This window comes from Caretta caretta, chromosome 23 (genome assembly GCF_965140235.1).
Source record: "Caretta caretta isolate rCarCar2 chromosome 23, rCarCar1.hap1, whole genome shotgun sequence".
Taxonomy (NCBI): domain Eukaryota; kingdom Metazoa; phylum Chordata; order Testudines; family Cheloniidae; genus Caretta; species Caretta caretta.
In genome coordinates this window covers 14584655-14604000 of record NC_134228.1, presented here as the reverse complement: position 1 = coordinate 14604000, position 19346 = coordinate 14584655, and the positions used below count along the sequence as shown (strand labels likewise).

Genomic DNA, 19346 nt, shown 5'->3' with positions numbered 1-19346 from the left:
TGGCACTGGAGAGACTGTCTCAACCGTGGGGTTGCTTTATTTTGTGCGTTAATGGAGCGCCCCCAGCTCTGGCCTGATCCCCCGCGGCCCTGTACAAACACAGAACAGAATGACAGGCCCCGCTCCAAAGAGCTGGTGGTCTACGTACTCTGAGCCTCCTTTGATTGCCCTAGATGCAGCCAGGGAAGTGGGGTCAGACATGATATTAATAAGACATAATGCAGACACCCCAAAAAATTACACAGGTGCCCCTCTCCTGCTCTAGTTCGCTGAGTGGCACTTCCACTGCGTCCTCTGGGGAGGTATCTGCTTAAAGACTTAGCGGCCGTGAGAGGCAGACAGAGAGGCCTTCTGTGACACAGCAGTGTCATATCCCCCACTGTCTGTAAGTGCAGGGGTTCCCTAGATCACCCCAATTATACAACAGCACTTAGCACTCGATCTCCAGCTCCTGCCTCATCCCCATTCTTTCTGGGGGTCAACCAGTTCCCGTCCCATCTTCTTGGGAAGCGTTGCCTCCTGTAGTATCCTATAGCAGGGAGTTCCGCAGGTCAACGCCATCTGTTTTCCACCTCTGCCTGCTCCCTCTCCCACGTGGGGTGGGGTCCTGCTTATACCATGGTGACGTCATGGGCGCACGGGTGGTTGTGAACTCTGTTGGGATGGGCTTTGGTTTCCCTGGGGGGAGACCCATTCACAGGGACCCCGGTACCCAGCTCTCCCATCTCGAGGGCCCCTGGGGGAGTTCCAACGGGCCAGCCCTGGCCCAGCCCCCCTCCGGGTCGGGGGAAGCTGGGGCTGAAATGGAAGCGATCCAACGGCGTGTGCTCGATTCGGCAGAGGCTCTCATCGGGGGAGTAGCAGGGGTTGAGGCCTGTCAGGGAGGCGCTGTCCTCCCCAGAGCCACTAGGGGGCGCCTGCGTCTGGGAGGCCTGGTTCCTGGTGCTGGTGGGGCTCTCCGGGGTGAGCTCGTCCCGTCGGAAACAGTAATGGGCGAAGAGGCTGATGAGAAACATCTCCACCACCAGGGAGTAGTAATAGATAACTGGGAAGGGAGAACGGCGAGGTTAGAACAGCGCCCCCTAGTGCCCGGCCCTGACTGCCAGGGGAGAGTGCCCCTTGCCCCCACCCTGCTCCCCACAGCCCGGCGCCCCCTAGCGCCGCCCCGGGGGATTGCTGTAGGTGGACTCACTCTGGGAGCGGGTATCAGCCGAGAGCGGAGGCTGGCAGGGAATGGCCCCCAGAGCCCCCATGGTCTCCAGGATGCCGTTCTGTAGGCCGCAGACAACAAGGACCAGGATGATGCAGACGAACTTGGAACGCAGGCTGTAGCCAGCCAGGGCCGGCTTGGTGGCCTTGTAGAAGAGCAGGTAGCCGTAGAAGGACAGCAAGGTAGAGATACTGATGATGGCGTTGATGTAGGAGTTGGGGTTGGTGTAGCTCACCTGCGGGAGAGGCCGTGGGTCAGAAGATGGGTCTGGGTGGTCTGTCAGGCCACCTCCCTCTGTAACGCCCAGCCCCATGCCCAAGGGTAACGCCCAACCTCAACTGAACCTCACGCCCAAGGGTAACGCCCAACTTCAACTCAACCCTACACCCCAGGTAACACAGAAACCTCAATCCAACCCCACCCCATGCCCAAGGATAATGCTCTTCCCCATCTCGCACCCAAGGATAGTACTCAGCCCAACTCAGTGCCCCCCAAGAAATGCCCAGTGCCCTGGGGTAAGCCTCAACGCAACCCCATGGCCAAGAGTAATGCCCAACACCCAATGGTAAAGTCCATCCGTAATCCAATGCCCAAGGGTAATGTTCAACCCATCCCAAGGTCTCTGGGTAACATCAACCCAACCTTAAGGGTAATGCCCAATCTCTGCCCAGCACCCAGGGGTAATACTCAACCCAACTCTGATGGGTAATGCCCAAAGTCAACTCAACCTGATGGGCAAGGCTAACACCCAACCCAACACCCAAGGGTAGTGCCCAACCTAACCTCCTTCTCAAGGATAGTGCCCAATCTCAACCCAATCACATGCTCAAGGATAATGCCCGGCCCACCCCCATGCCCAAGTGTAACAACCTCAGTCCAACGCCCTAGGGTAACCCTCAACCCAAACCAAAGCTGAAGGGTAACACCCAGCCTCAACCCAACACCCCGATACTATGTACGCCCTTGGGTAACACTTGACCTGACCCAACCTGCAGTCCATCGTAACACCCAACCTCTTGCTAAGCGGGTGCCACCATTCCCTGCCCTTGGTGGATGAGTTACCTCTTCTACCCCGAGAGGTCTGCCCACCCCATGCCGGTGAGGGGGAGGGGATGACATGGGGCCAGAGTGACTCACATCACCGTAGCCGTACTTCTCGTCGGTCCAGAGGGTGAGCGTGATGAAGAAGAGGATGGTCCTGATGAGGGACAGCTGGTACACGGCCAGGGTCATCCAGCGTAGGTTGGACCTTGCAGATGGGGAGAGGGTGGGACATGGGGTTGATCAGCCTAAGGGGACTCCCTAGATGACATATCCACCTCCTCCACTCAGCCACTAATCACAGGGCCCCAGAGCTTGAATGACTGTATGGCCTAGTGGTTACGGCACTGGGAGGTGGGACACCCAGCGGCCAGACCCCCTGCTCCAATGACTGTTTAATTATTTGCACAGCGGAACATCTTAAAAGGGAGCGATTGAGACGATCCATCTCCTCCTTGGGCTGCCGTGCCGGTCTCGGGGAGAGTGGTCCCAGCGTTGCCGCAGCTCCGTATGGAGAAGGTAGGAATGTGGGTGGACCCTAGGCGTGCCTCAGTTTCCCCCTTGCTTTGTCTGGCTCCTCACTGGGTGCAAAGGGGCTGATCTCTCCGAGGGGGGAGGCAGCAGAGTGGGGGTCCCGTATGCCAGGGGTGTTGGGGGAAGGTTTGGAAGAGAGCATGGGAAAAGTGGGCTGAACGGGGGATCTCAAACAGAGACCGGGAGAGAGCCAAGGAATCCAGGAGGAGCCGTCGTTTCTACCTTTGTAAGGTGCCTGGAGGTCGACTGATGACACACGCTAAAGGGGACCATTGTGGCTCCGGGTTAGCGGGCTGGCACGTCAAACACATGCCTAGGAACAACAGAAGAACCCCTGACCCACATCTGGGGGTGCCGAGGCCAGCTGGGCATGGGAACCCAGCGGGGATGCGGGGCCAGAGATGCCAGGTTTTATCTGGCTCCCACCAGCCCTGGGATCTCGGCTTGGCTTGCTGAGGTCTAAGGACCTGCCGGGCGTCTGCTCGCAATGCTGCCTGGGGCACCGACCTGGCACCTAGCTGGGGGGTGGAGGGCAAACAGGGTCGGGCACTTACCAGCTGGTGGAAATGTTGGGGAGACAGCAGCAGCAGCAGCAAGGGAAGGGGTTGGGGGCCACCTGCTGACCCCGCAGACGCTGGACCATGCAGGCCGAGCCCCCGAAGAAATCGGTCACCAAGTCCAGGAATTTCCACAGGGTGATGGAGTGGTAGCTGCGGAGACGGGGCGGGCAAGGTGGCATTGAGATGCTGCTGATGCTGGGGTGGGACAGCTGGAGAACAGCTGCACATAACACCCCACAGGGACAGCTCGCCAGGTGCTGAGGTGCAGCCACCTCTGGGGTGTGGCAGCCAGGGAACGCCCGCATATATTGCTGCCTCACTATGCCCCTCCCCTTTAACTTAAGTCCCTCCCCCTGCTTCCAGGACACTCACATGTTAGCAACAAAGTTACAGACGAAGGAGGATCGGGGGATGTACATGCCAATAAGGGACATGATGCTGAACACCTGGGGATGGAGCAGAGAACAGTGTCAGGGGAGTGGGGTCTAGTGGTTAGAGCAGGGTGGGGGCGGGGGGGGGCTCAGGGCCAGGACACCTGGGTTCTATCCCCAGCTCTGGGAGGGGATGGGGTCTAGTGGTTAGAGCAGGGTGGGGCTGGGAGCCAGGACTCCTGGGTTCTCCCCCTGGCTCTGGCAGGGGAGTGGGGTCTAGTGGTTGGGGGGGGCGCTGGGAGCCAGGACTCCTGGGTTCTCTCTGGCCTTACCGGGTAGACCCCCAGGATCCAGAGGGAGAGAGTGGTTCTGCGGGAGGCACCCAGGCGGCGTAGAAAGAAGCCCGTCTGCTCCAGGAACAGGCCCAGCTGCACCAGGCCCAGGGCCGTGGGAATGAGGAAGATCCACAGCTGGGCTTGGAACACTGTGGGGCAGAAGGCCAAGGCAGAGAGGGGGGAGCGGTGAGCCCGAGCCAGACAGAGCTCCTGCTCCCCCCAAGTGCCCACCCAGGCTGACCCCTTCCCCTCCCCCAGGGACTCCCCCACCATTCGGGCCTGATTCCCTCCCCCATGGCTGCATGTTACCCCCCACTCTGGTCCTCGGGGTGCCCGGACGCCTGGGTCCCACCTTGGAGGATCTCTGAGGACAGGGGGAACTGGCCGCTGTGGTGGGTGCAGTTTTGGGGTCGTGCCATTTCTGCCCTCCCCTCCCTCGGCTCCCCTCTCTTCAGACACCACCCGGCGTCCTTGATTCTCTGTTTCCAGCTTCCCCTGGCCTCTTCCCTCCCCCGGAAGGAGCCTTCCTCGTTAGTCACCATATTAATTAATCATTGACCCAGCCCAGGTGCGAGCGCCAGGTAACGGGGTCCAAGTCCGGATTCCTGCACTTGCTGGGCAGCGGCGAACGGTTCGGTGACTGAGGCCTGTGGAACTCTCTGCCACTAGATGGAAAGCTCACGACCCCTGGGCTCCATCCCTAGCTCTGGGAGAGGAGTGGGGTCGAGCGGGTTACTCTAGCTCCTGGCGTGATGGGGCTCCGCTCCCAGTTGGGGTGTCTGTGTGGCACCTGGCATAATGGAGGCCCCCAATCTCAGTCCGTGCCATACCCACTGTGACAGGGGACCTGATCCTGGTGATGACTTATTAATAATTTGCATTAACAATGAAGCATGAATGGGTACACAAGGCTTGAGTTTGAAGTGAGAAGCCCCACCATCGATTAACAACGCATTATTATTAAAGCGGGAATGGCTCATTAAGCAATCCAGCCAGCAGGACGCAGTAGTGGTTCTGTGTCTACATTGTTTTTATTATTTATTTTACAGGTAACAAATCCAATACTTGGGGGTTTTCTTTTAAAAAATCCCTTTTTCTAAACTAAGTACAGTACTTTCCTGTCCCCCCACCCTTGGCAGGTTTGGGGGTCGGTGTGGGGAGGGATGGGGGTAGCAGCTGTAACTTGGGCCATATAAACTCACAGAGTTCTTGGTCTTGCAGGTCCTAGGGGGGACGTTGCATGGGGAGCAGTTCTGGGCGGGGGCTGGCGTGTGTCTTTTCTCTCTGCTGCTACAACAGGGTGGGATCGGAATCAACCATAGAGATCTCAGTCCTCCGATTCCTAGAGAGGACCAGGGCACGGTGAATGGAGTGTGTGTGGCAGACAGGGCAACAGATGCAGTGATAGAGGTCATTTTCCACGGTGTTTGTTCTCTCACTCTGCTCCTACAACATGGTGGGAGCGATGGGATCCAAACTGACCATAGAAATCTCGGTCCTCCCCAGTTCCTAGAGAGGACCAGGGCATGTTACATAGGTGGGGGGGATGCACTAATAGAGGTCGCTCTCTATGGTGTCTGTTCTCTCCACTAATATAACACAGGAGGAGCCGTGGGGACTGAATCAACTATAGAGATCTCAGTCCTCCAGTTCCTAGAGAGGACCAGGTCATATTATTTCGGTGGGGGAGATGCACAGGTAGAGGTCACTCTCTCTGGTGTCTGTTCCCTCTCTCTGCACCTATAAGATGGTGGCAGTGGTGGGATCCAGATCCCTCAGAGTTCTTAGGTGTCCACTTCACTTCAAGGCAGGGAGGGGTTAATGGCTGGCCAGTGGTCAGGGGACAGGGACTGTGATTCCCCATGGGGCTGCTAGGCCCCCACCCAGTCCCTGATGCCCATCCCCTCCTGCCCATGCCCTGGTGCCAGATGCCCCAGCTGAAGCTGCCAGCTCTTGAGGTTGTGTCCGATGGTCTCAGTAGGGGGTGGGGGAGGTGCAGTCGGATCACACCAGGACACCCCCACGCCTCCCGGTGTCTCTGTGTCCCAGTCCAGCTCAGCCAATGAGGCGGTAGAAGACCCAGCAGCCGAAGGTGACCCAGTGGCTGGCCCAGCTCAGCTCCGACCACTTATAGATGGTGTAGGACATGCCATAGCCCTGCGGCGGAGAGAGACACTACAGTTTGGGGAGGGAACACCTGTGTCCTGGAGTGATGGGGGACAGTCGGGAGCTCAGTGGGTTGGGCCGCCGTGACTCAGGTACAGCTGGAAGTGAGGAGCGTAGGAACACCTGTCCCTGTGGTGACAAGGTACAGCCAGATCCCACCAAGGCAAGGACTGAGGTAGAGTCAAAACTCTGGACAGTAGGGATACCTGTTCCCTGGGGTGAGTGACACCATCAGAGAGCAGGAGGCTGGGCTGCCTGTTCTTGGGGGTGACCGAGATACAGTTGGACCCCAGGAGGGTAGGGCTGCTTGTTTTCTGAGGTGACCGAGGTACAGTCGGCCATCGGGAGGGTGGGTCGGCTTGTTTCCGGCTGATGACCGAGGTACAGTCGGCCATCGGGAGGGTAGGGGACCTGGTCCGGCTGATGATCGAGGTACAGTCAGATCACTCTACCCTACCTGCTCCTCTACGGTGTCGTCAGCGTCGATGTCAAAGAGCGAGCCCAAGTAGGCCAGATGGAAGACAGCCAGCGTGCCGAAGAGTAGGTTCAGCAGCCGAACCCAGAGATTCTGTGGGAGAAAGACCCCAGTTCAGAGACACCCACCCCCCTGTTCTTCCCTTCCCATCCCGGGGAGACCCGTGTCACCCTGCACTCTCCTCCTGGCTAAGGAGAGAACCCAGGAGTCCTGGCTCCCAGCCCCCCTGCTCTAACCCACTAGACCCCACTCCCCTCCCAGAGCTGGGGATTGAACCCAGGTGTTTGGGCTGTGGGCTCACCGTGTTATGGCGGTGGGGACAGCCGGGCGGGCAGCGCTTGGAGAGGAGGCAGGCATCAAAGATGACAGAGAGGCGTTTCCGGAGGACTTGGGAGAAGAGACAGATGTGAGAGCAGGACACTGGCGCTGGAGATTGGGGAGAATCCCCCTGGTGTATGTATGACAGTACGGGGCATAGGACACACAGCACTGCACAGTGTGTGTGTGTCCCTGCTGCCCCCTGGAGGAGGGGGATAAGCCTGCTCTGCGTGGGTGTGTGTATTTACTTCCCCCCCCCCCCCGCTCCCTGCACAGATCATGCCGTCACCCAACCCCTCCAGAGGCAGCCGGAGAATCTCCCTCAGGCAGGGAGCACTACGGGGCATATGCCGCACAGCCATCAGCTCTTCAAGGGCCCATCCAAGCACCGGGGAAACTTACCATGCTCCACGTAGGTGATGAATCCCAGAGACAGCAGCACGGCAGCCAGGTGGAAGCTGAGTCCCTGGGGTTGGGGATGAGGAGGAGAGGGGAGACATCAGCCAGTGGCCAGCCGGGGGGGGGCTGCTCCCCCATTGGGCCCCCTCTCCTCAAGCCCCCCAAAACTTACATGCAGGAGGGCACTGGCAGCGTACGTGACAATGACAGCAGAGAAAGTCCCTAGTTGCAGGCTGTTCTTAAAGACATCTGCAAGGAAACACGGAGGGGGTGGGGGGCGAGCGTAAATCTACCAAACTGCCCCAAGCTCCACAGCGCCCCCTGCTGGGAGAGATCAGGGTGGAATAGCCAGGAGATTTCTCCCCTCCCCCTGCTCCCCACAGCTGCTGGGAGAGGCTGGGGCTGGAGTAGCTGGGAGCTCCCCCCACAGCCAGCTCCTGCCCTGCTCCTCGCAGCGCCCCCTGGTGGACCTTACAGGAGTTGAGCCAACTGGACATGGGCAGGTTCCAGCTGGTGACGACTTCCACCATCGACCGGGGCAGCTCCACATTCAAGGGTCGGGACACCGTCAGGTCCCTGCCAGGAGAGAGCGAGCGAGCAGTCAGGACGCCTGGGTTCTCTCCCCAGCCCTGGGAGGGGAGTGGGGTCTGGTGGTTAGAGCGGGGCGGGGGGGCTGGGAGCCAGGACTTCTGGGTTCTCTCCTTGGCTCTGGGAGGGGCATGGGGTCTAGGGTGGGGGGAAGAGGGTGGCTGGGAGCCCGGACGCCTGGGTTCTCTCCCCAGCTCTGGAAAGATAATGGGGTCTGGTGGCTAGAGTGGGGTGGGGGTGGGGATGGGAGCCCGGATGCCTGGGTTCTCTCCCCCGCTACTCACCATTTGAGGTTGTCTTTCTCCTCAGTGAATCCTGCCCCAGCCAATGTGGCAGTGGCCTCGGAGAGGAATCCCACGAAGTAGCTGCTGAAGTGGAAGGAGATGGCACTCTCGTAGGCCCGGAGCCACCTGCGGGGGAGGGGGCGGTGGGGGTCAGGCCACGGGAACCCTGCTCCCAGAGAGGGGCAGGACCCGTCTCAGAGACCCCTTCTGGCCGGCTTCCACCCCAGCCGGCCTCCCACTCACCTCATTGCCAAGCCCCAGGGAAATTCAAGGAGAAATTGTCAGGTGTCAGCGAGTTAAGTGGAGAACCAGGGTGCCATGCAGGGAGCGAGCCGGCCACGGAGTGAGCCGGCCACGGGGGCACGCAGTGAGTGATTCAGGAAGCTAGCCACTGAGCCACGGGAGAAGCCACGGGGCCAGCCATTCCTGAGTCACTGAGAACACAGACCTCCGAGCGAGGGCAGCTGTGGGCCGTGGCAGCCAGGCAGTGAAGCCTGGCCAGAGATCCGGGACCTCAGTGCCGGGGGGGGTGGGTGGGAATAATCCGCTGCGGCAACAAGCCAGCTGCAGGATGGCAAGTCCAGAGGGCAAGCGAGCCACGGAGCCGCAGAGCAAGCTCCACTACCATGCTGCAAGCGAGCCCGGAGCGAGTGGACCGATGGGCCGCGGCTCAGAGGAGCCCTGGAACGGCTCAGCCCCGGAGTGAGCCATTTGCCGAGCCGCAGCTTGACCCGCGAGCGAGCCCCCAACCTGGTGTGGGCCAGGGCTGGCGTTACCTGGCCTTCCGCTTCCTCCTGAGGCCGGCGGGATCCCGGGCGAGGAGGGGGAGCAGAGAGAGTGAAGGGGAAAGGAGTGAGAAACAGAGAGAGAGACAGAGACCGACGCTGGTCTGGGTGCCACTCGCTGGGGGCATAGGGGTGATGCTGGGCATTGGAGGGGGCAACATGTGGATCAAGGTTCTGGTGGAAAACTGAAGGAGGAGTGAGGTCTAGTGGTTAGAGCAGGGGGGGCTGGGAGCCAGGACTCCTGGGTTCTCTCCCCAGCTGGGGCCTCGAGGACACTGGGAGGATCCTGCAGCAGCGGTGGGGGGACCCAGAGGCCGGTGTGAGGGAGCAGGAGGTCGTGGGGCCTAACCCCTGTCCCCTAGGGTGGGAAATGGGGGTGGGGGAGGGGACGCACACACTCACTTCCTGAGCTGCCGGTAGCCGTAGAGCGGGATGAAGTAGGAGAACAGGTAGGGGGCGACGCAGGTGGAGACGAGGAGGCAGATGACGGAGAGGAGGAGGCTCCGGGACACCTTCCGCAGCCAGGGGAGGCTCTGCAGGGTGAAGGGCCACTTAGCCAGCGTGTCCCGTTCCCCCCCACCCGAGCCAGCCAGCTAGTCCCCCACCCTCGGGCCGGAGGAGAGCCAGTGCCCACCAGGGGCGCTGTTCCCCCCCCTCTTCCCCCCCCCCGGCCCCGACTCTCACCAGGGCCCGGCTCTCCACTGCCTGGAGATAGCTGTGGAAGCGGCTCCAGGGCCCGAAGATGGCCGTGCCCACAAAGTAGATGTAGCCCATGAACTCCACAGGGGAGGGGACAGCCAAGAGCTCCCCTCGGTCCAGGTCGAAGCCCAGGGACACGGCCTTCATCGCCACAATCATCTGGGCCCCTGCCACGGAGAGAGAAACAGGTTGGGGGTGGGGTACCCTGGGACTACAGGGGAGAGAACCCAGGAGTCCTGGCTCCCAGCCCCCCCTGCTCTAACCACTAGACCCCACTTCTCTCCCAGAGCTGGGGATAGAACCCAGGTGTCCTGGTACCCCACTCCTCCGCCAGCCAGCCCACACTGCCCTGGGGCTGGATGCCAGCCGGCGCCCCCCAGAGGGGAAAGGCCCCATATCCTAGTCCCAGTGGGGGCAGGTCAGATTCTCACCTCTCATTTTATGCCAGGTCACGGTATCCACCATGTGCATCTCCCTGCCGGAGAGAAGGACGGAGACTGTATCAGAGAGAGGAACTAATGGGGTGGGTGGGGGTCTCCCTGTGAGATCAGCTGATCTCCAGCCCCCCAGCCAATGGCTGGCTCCCGTCCCCAGACATTGCTGCACCCCCACCCCCAGGGCTGCCTTCCCCTAGTCTTCCCAGTTCTCCTCCCACGCACTCGACCCGGCTGCGGTCCCACCTGGCTTCAGGGACCCCACCTCCCCCATGGGTCCGGCCTTCCCCTCTCCATGGATCGGGCATCCCCTCCACCCCCTCGCCACGGACCCACCTCCACCCAGAAGGTCCTTGCAGACCAGAATCCCTCTGTGCCCCCTTCCTGGGCCCAGCTTCCCTCCAACCCGGGCCTCACCCAATAAGGAGGTAGATGAGGATAGTGATGGAGAGGAAGACCCCACGGTGGGCCGAGTGCCGGCACAGGAAGAGCACCAGATAGCAAAGCAGGCTGAGCAGCACCACCCAGACCATCTGCAGCTGGAAGAAGTGGTGGAGGGCGTAGAACCCCCCCCCGACCGTGCTGAGGTGCTTGGCATAGCTGGGCAGAGCTGGGGGAAGCGGGGGCATGGTTAGAAGGAGTTGTGGTGGGGACCCTTCCATCCATCCAACAGTCCATCCGTCCAACCCTCCATGAGTCCAACCCTCAACCAACCTTCCATCCCTCCCTCCAACCAGCCCTCCATGCGTCCAACCCACCTTCCATCCATCCCTCCCTCCATCCAGCCCTCCATGTGTCCAACCCTCAACCAACCATCCATCCATCCCTCCTTCCAACCAGCCCTCCATGCGTCCAACCCTCAACCAACCTACCTTCCATCCATCCCTCCAACCCACCCTCCATCTATGCACTCACCCAACTAACCCTCTATCCATCCTGCCAATCAACTTTCCACCCATCCACCCAACCCACCCTCCACCTATGCACCCATCCAACCCTCCATGCATCCCACCTTCCCTCCACCCAACCCACTCTCTCTCCCACCAACATCCCTCCCTCCAATCCTCCATCCATCCCTGCCACCTGCTTACGCAGCCTCCAGAGCAGCCGGCATGCCAGGCAGATAAGCAGCAACAGCCAGATCTGCTCCAGCCCCTGCTGGGCAGTGGGGATCATGCAGCCCTGCAGCAGCTGCTGGTAGAAGTCCCGGTGGGTGAACGTGGCCATTGCCGGGGCCTGAAAGAGAAGGGAGGGGTGGGGGTGGGTAGGAGCTGCTGGAGAGGACATAGAGCAGAAAGAGCCCATGGAGCTGTGTTGGGAAGTGGGGAGGGGGGTGGAAACAGACATATTGGGATGTTTGGCTGGCTGGCTTCATGGATGGTTAGATGAATGGATGGATGTGTGTGTGAATGGTTAGAGGGATGGATGGATCATAGAATCATAGAATAACAGAGTTGGAAGGGACCTCTGGAGGCCATCTAGTCCAACCCCCTGCCCAGAGCAGGACCAAACCCAACTAAATCATCCCAGCCAGGGCTTTGTCAAGCCTGACCTTAAAAACTTCTAAGGAAGGGGATTCCACCACCTCCCTAGGTAACACATACCAGTGTTTCACCACCCTCCTAGTGAAAAAGTTTTTCCTAATATCCAACCTAAACCTCCCCCACTGCAACTTGAGATCATTACTCCTTGTCCTGTCCTGGATGGTTGATGAATGGATGGTTAGATGAATGGATGGATGTGTGTGTGGATGGTTAGATGGATGGTTGGATGAATGGATGGTTAGATGGATGGATGAATGAATGGATGGTTAGATGGCTGATGAATGGATGGATGTGTATGTGGATGGATGGTTGGATGCATGTGTGGGGATGGTTAGATGAATGGACCTATCTCAGTGCAGGGGGCTGGACTTGGTGACTTCCCAAGATCCCTTCCAGCCTCACATTACAATGATTCTATCCATCCATCCACCCTGCACCACCCCCTACCTATGTACCTATCCACCCATCCCCCTACACACCCCTCTATCAATTCATCCATCTCCATAAATACCCATCTGTCGTTCCATCCATCTGTCCATCCCTCCCCACACGCACCCACCTATCTCTCCATCCGCCCCATGCACACGCTTCTATCTGTCCATCCATCCATCTCCATACACCTATCTATCTTTGCAAATCCTAGCACACTGATCTATCTATTTGCCAAGATTCACATAGATCAACAGGGCCTGATCCGGCCTGCGAACCCCGGAGCCTGGGGCACCGCTGGGCCACAGGGAGGTGCGGGGGGGGGAAGGAGGGGGAGGGGGGAAGCAGGGGCAGTATTGAATGGGTGGAATGCTCATCACCTGAGAACTAGGAACGCTGGGGGCCCGAGCCCCCCCAGGGCAACATGTCGTGATAACCCCCCTCTCCCCCCAAGTAAGAAGCCTGGGAGACTGGCACTGACATCCAGATGTGGCCAGAGGCGGGGGTGGGATTCCCCCTTTGCAGCTACACTGGCCCCTGCATCCAGACGTGGCGGGAATGAGGGGGGGTTCCCCTAAACAGCTGCACTGGTGGCTGGATCCAGATGTGAGGGGGGGGGGAGTGGGCGCTCCCTGCTCTCCCCTCCCTCCCGCTGTGGCTCGCTCAGGGCCCAGGTACCTTTGCAGCGAGTCTCTCCCTCCAGGTCTGTCCCGCGGTCCGGCTCTCCCGTGGGGGGAGGGGAGGAGGGGGTGCTAATCCCCTTTAAATTAGGGGGCGGGGAGGATCGGGGCGGCCTCCTACGGGAAGGGGAGACGGCTCGGCTCGGCCAATCGGGAGCCGGATGGGATGGGATGGGGCGGGCGATCAAGACAGCCAATGGATGCCCTCTAGCTGCAGCGCTGGGAGGAGAGGAGGGGGCTCGGAGCCGGGACTCCTGGGTTCTGTCCCCGGCTCTGGGAACCAGGACGCCTGGGTTCTCTTCCTGGCTCTGGGAGGAGAGTGAGGCTAGTAGGTTAGAGGTGGGGGAGGGGGTGTCTATGTTTTAGGTACTTCTCTGTCCCCCATTGCTTCAGTATCTGAGCACCTCACAGTCGCTTGACACCTTCATCCCGGGAGGCAGGGCAGTGCCCTATGTCGGCGAGGAAGCACAGAGAAATGAGGGCCCTGTGAAAGGTGGCAAAAGGAACCCGGGAAACCTGCCCCTTGTGGTTTGCCCTGATCCGACCTTAGCTAGCGTTAAACAAGGTTTGGAGCAGCTGCATCTAACACCGCCTGGGGAGGGCTCACCTGGCTCTGAGATGCAGCCACCTCTGGGGCGCAACCCGGGAGCAGCCGCACATAACGCCACACGGGGCTGGCTCATCCGGTGCTGAGATGCAGCCACCTCTGGGGCAGGGGAGCTGGGGAACAGCTGCAATCCCTCTCCCAGCTGGGTTAAGGCCCCGCGTCTGGGGGCAAGCCCCTCCCCCACACGGAGTATAAGCCCCTCCCATGGACCCAGGACACCTGTGAGTGGACCTCACCATCTGCCCTCCCTTGCCTTTGAGGATAAGCCCCACCCTCCAGCCACAGGCTCCTCCCCTGCTGAGCACCCCCTGGGCACAGGCCCCACCCCCTAGACACTGGACCCTACACCTGGGCACAGACCCCGCCCCTTAGCTATGGGCCCCGCCCCTGAGAGACACAATCTCCGCCTCCTGGATATTAGCCCCTCCCCCTCCTCTGGGCCCAGGCCCCTCCCCCTGGGCTCAGGTTCCGCCCCCTGGGCCAGGCCCCTCCCATATACGGCCCCTGCCCTCCTCCCTTTAAATCTCGCCTCTGACTGACACCTGTTGCCATGGCTACCCCACCCCCGCCCCCTGCTGAGCCCACATCGCCTCAGCCGGCTCCTGGGCCAATCCGCTCCTCGGGAGGGCCCCTCGCGGCCCCGCCCACCAGCGCGCCGGCTTCCCATTGGCCGCGAGGAAAAGGCCCGCGGGCCAACGGGAGGGCGGATCGATCGGTGGAGGCGGCCCCGCCCGCCCGCCGCGGCCAAGGTGCGCGCTCATTGGTCGCGGGGCGGGGCTTAGAGCTGCGGGTGGCCGCCTGGGCGGGCGCCGGGCTCAGTGTGCGGCCAGCGGCGGCGGGTCCTGGGCGGGGGGCGCAGAGCGGGTGAGGGGCTGCCGGGGCGAGCACGCAGGGGGCTGCCGTCACTGACGTACGCGCCCCCCCCCCCGGGGGTCCCCGTTCCCAGGCCAGCTGGGGGTGGGGCCGCCCCCCCCCAGCCAGTCCGGATCGGAGCCGGCGCCCCCTAGAGAGGAAGGTCCCCGGATCCCCTTCCTGACACCATTCCTCTTTTCTTTCGCAGTGGGAGTCCCTGTCTTGCCTGCCATGGGGCTGGAGGCCGAGCCCCTCGCCGCCCCCCACCCTTACTGGCCCCGGGAGCTGGAGATCCGGCGCTACGTCCCCAACGATCGCCCCACCTGGCACAGCCTGTCCTTCCTCTTCTCCGCCTCGGCGGCCCTGCTGACGCTCACCTGGCGGGCCGCCGGCTGGCGGGGGTGGACGGGGGTGCCCATGAGGACCGGGCGCCGCCTGGCCATCTGTTGGTTTGCCATCTGCGGCTTCATCCATGGCGTGATTGAGGGCTGGTTCAGCCTCTACCACACAGAGATACCTGGGGACCAGTCCTTCCTCTCCCAGCTGTGTAAGGCCTGGGAACCAGGACTCCTGGGTTCTTTGGGTGGGGGGTGGCGTCTGGTGGGTTAGACTGGGGCTGGGAGCCAGGACTCCTGGTTTTGATCCCTAGCTCTGAGAGGAGAGTGGGGTCTAGTGGTTAGAGCAGAGGGGCTGGGAGCCAGGACTCCTGGGTTCTATCCCCAGCTCTGGGAGGGGAGTGGGATCTAGTATGTTAGAGCAGGGGAGGCTGGGTGTCTGGACTCCTGGGCTCTAGCCCAGCTGAGGGGAGCCCTCACTGGAGCTATTTGCCCGTGTAATGTGAGGAAAGGAAATCTGCTAGACAGGTTACCTGCCCTCCGGGGGAATCCCCTTCCCGAGAGAAGGGATGGGGTCCCGTGAAATTGGATGTCTGGGAGAACTATGGATCCTTGTGGAAACAGCTCCATAGGTTCCACTGCTTGTAGCTGGGATTTTTCTCTCTCAATTCCCAGCCCAAAAACTTTGTGAAAACTGACTGGATTTTAGAATATTTCCTCCCTCCCTTTGAAACCTTCCCGCGTTCCTCCCCACTCCCGCCCCATAACGTTATTAATTCTGTTAGTGCTTTTTGACCCAATGAGTGACCATTTCAGCTGAATCTCCTTGTTTTCGCCTCCAGGGAAGGAGTACGCCAAAGGAGACAGCCGATACGTCATGTGAGTTTTAGCTTTTGGGTGTCCTATTCCCCACCACTTCCCCTTTTCTGATTATCCACCCCCCCCCCACACACACACACAATCCACCAGCATCTGCCCAAAATCCACCTGGAAATTTTGGAATGGATTGGATGCAGCCTTCAAAAAAACCATCAGGTATTACATATGCCTGTTTGCTCGGCACAAGCAAACAATATGTGGTTTAATATCACTAAATGCAAATGCATCCCTCCAGGAACAAAGCACACAGGCAATGCGTACAGGATGGGGGGGACTCTGTCTTGACAAAGATTTGAAGGTCATGGAGCACAATTGGCTGAATGGGAGCTCCTGGTGCAATGCTGGGGCCAAAACAGGGATTGCGAGGTGGAGCACAGAGGAGATTTTTCCCCTCTGGATTTGGCCCTGGTGCGACTGCTGCTGGGATTCGGCGTCCTGTTCTGGTGGCCACATCTCTAGAAGGACATGGATCAATCGGGGAGGCGTCGGAGAAGTGCCATTAGAATGATTCAAGGATTAGAAACCCTGCCTGAGGAGTGAGAGACTCCCGGAGCTCCAGCTATTGAGCTGAACAAAGAGACGGCTGAAGGGTGATTTGATCCGGGTCATATCTACGCGGGGAACAAACATTTGATAACAGGCGCTTGACCTAGCAGAGGAAGGTCAAACCCAATGGCTCGAAGTTGAAGTGAGACCAATTCCGGGTGACCGCCCCATGCCTTCGTTGCATTATTCCCAGCAAACGAGGGGCTACGTAACCAGGCCTACTTGCATTCTCCTCGGAGGCTAAGAACACGCTTGCTTCCGAAGAGCTGCACCTTTCAGCCGTAAGGCAAGAACACTGCGGAGAAAACAGCCAAAGAAGCGACACGTAAATTGACCAGAGATCTCCCCGCCTGCAACTCCAAGCTGGGGCGGTGTCAGTCTAAAGATTGGACCCCCAATTTCCCGCCCCCCCCGATCTCAGAGCAAAGTTCTGAAGGCTGAGTCTGTGGGGCGGGGGCGGTCTTGCTGTCCCCACCCGCGTCTCCCCCCGACATCCTGGGAATTTAGTTTCCCAGGTCCCAGAAGGTCAGCCGGGTTTGCTGCATCGTGTCATGGCCTTTTCACAGCCACGCTGCTTGTGGGTTCATAGATTCGGAGGGCAGAAGGGGCTGTTGTGATCAGCACGTCCGACTTCCCCGATGACAGAGACCAGAGAAACTGTCCTGTCGCGCCAAGCGCTGCATGGACCCACCCCTGAGAGCAGGGGCCCCCCCTCAGCTACTAGATTGGGGTCCCCGTCCCTGCACAGCCCTTCCCAGAGCAAGGTCACAGCCCTTGTCATGCTGGGTGCTGCATGGAACCCCCCTCATTGTGCCTGTTACACAGACCCCACCCCCATCAAGATCGAGGCCCCAAAGAACTTCCAGTCTAAACACACCCAGGCAGGACCATTCTCCTCGTGGTACGGCTGGGGAAACCGAGGCCAGTAGGATGTGAGCGGAGACGCATGGTTGGCTGGGAGGGATGGGAAGTGGGGGCGGGCTTAGAAGTCGTGTTAAACCTTTGGTGCCTCTCTCCCCTGTCTGCAGAGAGGATAACTTCACTGTGTGCATGGAGACCATCACCGCCTGGGCATGGGGGCCGCTGAGCCTCTGGACCGTGCTGGCTTTCCTGCAGCGCCAGCCCCACCGCTATGTCCTGCAGCTGGTAGTGTCGCTGGGTAAGGCAGCCGGATGCCTGGGTCCCCTCCCTGGCTTGGGGACGGGAGTGGGGTCCAGTGGTTAGAGCAGGAGGGGCTGGGAGCCAGGACTCCCGGGTTCTTTCCCAGGCTGTGGAATGGCCATGGGGCTGTTGGGAGGAGACCCGAAAGTTCCAGCAGATCAGCTTCATCTTGACCTAGCCTGAACCCCAGATGCTCCCTGATCTTGCCATGACCCTTGGATTCTCCTCAATCTGACCCCTTGACCTTTCCTCCCCACCCACCCCAGGCCAGCTGTATGGCGACGTCCTGTACTTCTACACCGAGTACCGGGAGGGCTTCGCCCACAGTGAGATGTGGCACCCGCTTTACTTCTGGTTCTACTTCATCTTCATGAACGCCCTGTGGATCATCATCCCCTCCATCCTCCTTCTCGACGCCTGGGGGCACCTGAGTGCTGCCCAGAGGGCGCTGGATGCTGTCAAGCCCAAGAAACACTGATGCTTCTTACCCGCCCCTTGCCACCCAGGGGTGGGGGTGTCTGGCACAAAACTGCCCTGGTGGGGGCTGAAGGATGAACGATGCTCAGGGATTGCAGTGTGCAGGACTCCTAGGTTCTCTCCCTGGCTCTGGGAGGGAAGTGGGGTCTAGTGGGCTAGAGTGCGGGATGGGAGCTAGGACTCCTGGGTTCTCTCCCTGGCTCTGGGAGGCGAGTGGGGTCTAGTGGGCTAGAGCAGGGGCGCTGGGAGCCAGGACGTCTTGGCTCTTTTCCCAGCATGTGAGCGACATTCCAGTTTCTCCAAGCCGGCTTTACCTGCTGGCCTGGTGGGGAGAGATGGGTGAACGGGGGGAGGAGATCACTAGCAAGGGTCGGGGAGATATCTGCCTCCCTATGACTTGTTATCCACCACACCCTCCATGTTCCCATAACCAAAGCTCCGATCCTGTCTCTGTGTACCCCCAAAAAGGACCCCCTTTGCCTCCTGACTGCAGGGTCAGGGATGCTGGGACCTCAAGCACCTCTGGTCACAGGGCCAATCAGCTTGTTTTAATAAACACATGTATGTATTCCTTTGCCTTCCAGCAGCTGCCTTTGTCTGTCGCTGTCGCCCTCTGGGTGGCGCCATGCTGCCAGGACTGGGGGGTTAGGGCTTGGGAGAACCTGGCTGCGGGTCTCTGTTCCCTGCATTGACCCCACTAAGGCTCAGGCTTGCAACTGTATTCGGCTGCTTTACTGACCATTTCTCACAGTGGAGACTGGAGTATGGGGACCTTTTGGGCCGGGGTGGGTACCGGGCTGGCTGGGCCCATTGCTCTGATCCATGGGCAAAGCAGGGGTAGCAGCTGCAGCCCCGACATGGGATTCTCAAGCTAGGCAGGGGAACTGTGCAGCTCGCCAGTGGGGCCTAAATGGGTGAGGAGTCTTTCTAGTTTTGCCATCTCCTTGGCTTTGGATGTGGGGTGATTCTGGGAGGAATGAGACTGGCACGGGAGGAGGCAGGTATCTCTGCTTGGCCCTGTCTTGTAATCCCAGTACCCTCCTTGCTAGAACCATCATCCCCCTAACCGGAGATCCAACCATCTTTCTCATCTCCCAAAGTCTTATGCCCTGTGTTATGGAGGAGGTCATACCAGCTGATCACGAGGGTCCCTCCTGGGCTGGGATGCTCTGGAGAGGAGATGGAGAGGCCCTGATAAAATAATGACCGGGAACAAGAGAGAGTGGGACCTTCTCCAAGAGGGGGCGAATTCCAAATGGATCAATGGAAATACCTTTTCCCTTAACATGGGATTGTACAGTGCAACTCATTAACCGGTGTCCCATTCCCCCACCCCCCAGCCAGTCAGCCTCCTGCTAGCACCCCCTAGAAGGGAAAGGCCCTCTGCTCCATTCCCTGCCCCCCTGAGCCAGCCAGTCCCCTGCCTGGGACCAGAAGGGAGCTGGCGCCCCCTAGAGGGGAAAGGCCCCATTTCCAATGCAATGTTCACTGGGTTGGGCGTGGTGGGATTGCGCCTGCCCTGCAGGAAAGCCCCGGGCCATGGAGCCCGTAAAACACCTGACTCTGGGGGACAGCGAATGAACGCAGGGAAGGGGGCAAGGGTCAGAGATTTAACACGTGGCGCAGGGAACCCCAGG

General features: G+C 60.1%; 3 protein-coding genes across 7 annotated transcripts; 1 reads left to right on the top strand and 2 right to left on the bottom strand.

Moving 5' to 3' along the window:
* Positions 1-19: 19 nt before the first annotated feature.
* On the bottom strand, positions 20-5466 carry LOC125628234 (organic solute transporter subunit alpha). 2 transcript variants are annotated; one of them, XM_075122338.1, is made up of 7 exons: positions 4404-5381; positions 4049-4200; positions 3718-3791; positions 3340-3495; positions 2348-2459; positions 1193-1445; positions 20-1045 (listed from the first exon to the last, which is right to left on the bottom strand). In XM_075122338.1, exons 1-7 carry the CDS (start codon positions 4591-4593, stop codon positions 612-614), a joined length of 1371 nt encoding a protein of 456 aa, XP_074978439.1. In that variant the 5' UTR covers positions 4594-5381; the 3' UTR covers positions 20-611. The 2 variants fall into 2 exon arrangements, with proteins under 2 accessions (XP_074978439.1, XP_048689092.2); XM_048833135.2 differs by lacking the exon at positions 3718-3791 and having other exon boundaries at positions 5254-5466.
* A 607-nt stretch (positions 5467-6073) lies between these two features.
* Positions 6074-13621, bottom strand: PORCN (porcupine O-acyltransferase). 4 transcript variants are annotated; one of them, XM_048833130.2, is made up of 14 exons: positions 13460-13621; positions 11291-11435; positions 10617-10809; positions 10197-10240; positions 9751-9932; positions 9469-9599; positions 9058-9075; positions 8282-8407; positions 7885-7985; positions 7582-7658; positions 7413-7476; positions 6994-7079; positions 6675-6785; positions 6074-6208 (listed from the first exon to the last, which is right to left on the bottom strand). In XM_048833130.2, exons 2-14 carry the CDS (start codon positions 11424-11426, stop codon positions 6107-6109), a joined length of 1371 nt encoding a protein of 456 aa, XP_048689087.2. In that variant the 5' UTR covers positions 11427-11435; positions 13460-13621; the 3' UTR covers positions 6074-6106. The 4 variants fall into 4 exon arrangements, with proteins under 4 accessions (XP_048689087.2, XP_048689086.2, XP_048689088.2 ...); XM_048833129.2 differs by lacking the exon at positions 13460-13621 and adding an exon at positions 12851-12970; XM_048833131.2 differs by lacking the exons at positions 9058-9075; positions 13460-13621 and adding an exon at positions 12851-12969.
* A 596-nt stretch (positions 13622-14217) lies between these two features.
* Positions 14218-18280, top strand: EBP (EBP cholestenol delta-isomerase). The gene is made up of 5 exons (XM_048833240.2): positions 14218-14323; positions 14520-14858; positions 15489-15525; positions 17100-17230; positions 17499-18280. Exons 2-5 carry the CDS (start codon positions 14543-14545, stop codon positions 17708-17710), a joined length of 696 nt encoding a protein of 231 aa, XP_048689197.2. The 5' UTR covers positions 14218-14323; positions 14520-14542; the 3' UTR covers positions 17711-18280.
* Positions 18281-19346: the final 1066 nt, after the last annotated feature.